Source organism: Macadamia integrifolia, chromosome 7 (assembly GCF_013358625.1).
Source record: "Macadamia integrifolia cultivar HAES 741 chromosome 7, SCU_Mint_v3, whole genome shotgun sequence".
Classification (NCBI taxonomy): domain Eukaryota; kingdom Viridiplantae; phylum Streptophyta; class Magnoliopsida; order Proteales; family Proteaceae; genus Macadamia; species Macadamia integrifolia.
Genome location: NC_056563.1, coordinates 9,006,645 through 9,009,634, shown reverse-complemented (window position 1 = coordinate 9,009,634; position 2,990 = coordinate 9,006,645). Strand labels below are relative to the sequence as shown.

At 40.3% G+C, this 2,990-nt stretch overlaps 1 protein-coding gene across 1 annotated transcript in view; it reads left to right on the top strand.

Moving 5' to 3' along the window:
- The first annotated feature begins 299 nt into the window (after positions 1 to 299).
- LOC122084719 (DExH-box ATP-dependent RNA helicase DExH9-like) overlaps positions 300 to 2,990 on the top strand; it is a 14,501-nt gene continuing 11,810 nt past the window's right edge. Inside the window, exon 1 of the mRNA XM_042653162.1 lies at positions 300 to 497. Within this exon, the coding sequence (XP_042509096.1) occupies positions 300 to 497 (198 nt within the window). The remainder of the gene's footprint in view (positions 498 to 2,990) is intronic.

Below are 2,990 nucleotides of genomic sequence, written 5' to 3'. Positions count from 1 at the left end.
CAGATGATCCTGGCAGGTTTGGGTTAACCGGAGCTAACCCGATCATTGGTCCGGTTCTGTGTGAACGGGGTGTGACAATAGCCCTTCTCTTACCCCTTATCCCATGATGGTTTCTTACCCAGCTCCTCCACCTTCGATACCGATAACTCCACCAAAACCACCTCAGCCACTCAACCACCCATTTCCCCTATTACCACCACTACCCAAACTACTTAGTCCATCCATACCATCATCACCCGCTCAAAAAATGTTTTATCTGAGTTTCTTACAAACTTTACCCTATCAAAACCTCTTCTTTCATGAATGAAGGTCCTAGCCCATCTACTCCTCATGTCTCAGAAATTGATGATGACCCTGACCCTGAAATTCACAATCCTCCTAACCAACACAGGCCTAATCCTACTCCACCTCCTCCTTTTACCCCATACCAAAATCAGGATCCTAAACAATTTTTCACATTGGATGATATTCCTGTTTCCAAATGGGCTTCAAGAATTGTAGATTTCCACTCATGGATAAATGCATAATTACTTCATGAAGGAGCTACCACTATGACTGTTTTATCCAAATTTGTTGCAAGACTCCAAGGAAAACTCAGAGAATGGTATTTAGGTCTTGGTGCTCATAGACAACTTCAAATTGTCCAGCTTATAGAAAGCCAATTTATTACCACTCCCTATCAAGAATTCTTGGGTCCGGTCTCAAATTATCTTTCAAAGGGCCATGTTGAATTTCTTCAAATAAAGTGCTGCTCACTTAATAGATCAGATCTTGATAAGCATTTTTCCCGAATGACAGATCGGTGTCACAAAATCAGTGGTCTTAATGATGAAAACCTTAAGCAGATCTTTTTGAACTCTCTTTCAGAGCCTCTTGGTGCAGACACTCAATATTTTTTGAGAACCCAAAATATTTCTTTAGCCTCTTGCTCTATTGGTTCTCTTTACAATTATGCTCTTACTGCCCTTGATAAACCTTGCAACATCAAAAAAGTTTGGAAGGATTTACAAGATAGATCTAATAAGGTCTCTTCCGCCTATGATACCTCTTATCTCAAGATCAAGTGCAAAGGTGACAACTCCTGTGATTGTTCTACCAAGAAATCCTTTCATCACAGAAAGTTTTCACCCTTCTCTCAGCACCGCAAGCACAAGAAGAAGCACTTCCACTTCAAATCTCCAAAGTTCAAGAAAAAATGGAGATTCCTTCAAAAAAAGCAAATTTGAGGAAATAACAAATCCTCCTCTTGCTATGTTTGTGGAAAACATAGACATTTTGCAAAAATTGTCCCCTCTCTCAGAAAAAAGACAAAGTCATGCATATGTTGTCCTCTCTTCACCAGGAAGATCTCAATGATGCAGATCTTGAATCTCTATACTCTCTTGACGAGTCTCCCACATATCTCTCTCTTTTTGCTATTGATTTCCCAGATACTGACTCAGACCCAGAGTCTTCCCTCTCAGAGTCCAAGGAATTTGATCCCCTCTACCACATAATCCCTTTAGCCTCCCCTCCTCAACTAGCAGAATCTTCTCCACCTTGCCATGTTATTTCTCTCCCACATGTCTCCATTTAGATAATACCTGAGCTATATGCTAAACCCATTAGGGTCATAGCCTTTTTAGACACTGGAGCTGCTACCACCATTATGACTCCAAAAATACTTCCTAAACATCTTTGGAAGGCCTAAGAACCTCCTTTCCCATTCCTGGCAGCCAATGATGAAACCTTCCATATCAACCTTGTGTCTAAACAACCCATAAAAATCCAACTTCTCCCTAACTTTGTCTTTTACCCATACAGTTTTAGGAACCCATTTTCCTGGAAAAGTCATAGGTTTTGATGTTCATAGCCGTCTTCCCCTTCGTTGGATTCCCCAAGGCCTTGTTTATAAACAACAACTTCTCCCCTGGTCCCTTGTTTCTAACCTTTTTCTTATAGGTCCTTCTCTCTTTGAAGATATCAAAAGACACATCCTTTCCACATCTTATGCAGAATCTCATACAGAGTTCCTCATTAAGTGCTCGCATCCATTATGGCAGAACTCTGATTTCTTCATTACTCTGCCCTTCAAGAAAAATAAAGATGTCAATCCAACAAAAGCAAGCCATCCTGGCATGAATCTAGACCTTCTTTCCTTAGCAGTTCAAGAAATCCAACAACTGCAGTCTCAAGGTCTTTTGGAACCAACTCTCTCCCCATGGGCATGCTAGGCATTTAATGTCAACAAATGGACAAAGCAAATTCAAGTAAAAATGAGAATGGTGATTAATTATCAGCCTTTAAATTTCTTCTTAGCTGATGACAAGTTCCCACTTCCAACTCGTCCGGCCTTAATTCTCCAATTGGCCCATGCAAATATCTTCTCCAAATTTGATCTTAAAGCAGGCTTTTGGCAACTTGGAATAGTTCCAGAAGATAGACCAAAAACAACCTTCTGTGTTCCTAGATATCATATGTAGTGGACAGTAATGCCTTTCGGCCTGAAAACAACACCATCAATCTTCCAGAGAGCTATGATGAAAATTTTTTCTCCTATCCAAGACCATGCCCTCATATATATTGATGATATTCTTCTCTTCTCCAAATATGAGACCGAACATCTACAACTTCTTTAGCAATTTCATACAATTATTCAGAAATATGGTCTTATGCTCTCTCCCAAGAAGATGCAGATTGGTATCTCTTCCATTGATTTTCTTGGAGTATCCATCTCAAAAGGAAAATATGAACTCCAGCCTCGTATTGCCACATCTTTCCAACAGTTTTCTGATGGCCCTCTGACAAAGAATCAAGTCCAACAATTTCTCAGAATTATGAACTACATGACAGAATTTCTCCCTCAGCAGATCAAGTACACCTCATTGCTTCATTAGCTTTTGAAAAAGAAAGCTCCTCCTTGGTCTTCAGCTCACATTGCTGCCATCCAAGCATTAAAAAAGCTCTCGGAGGATCTCCCTACCCTCCAGATCCCTTCCAATGGTACAAGA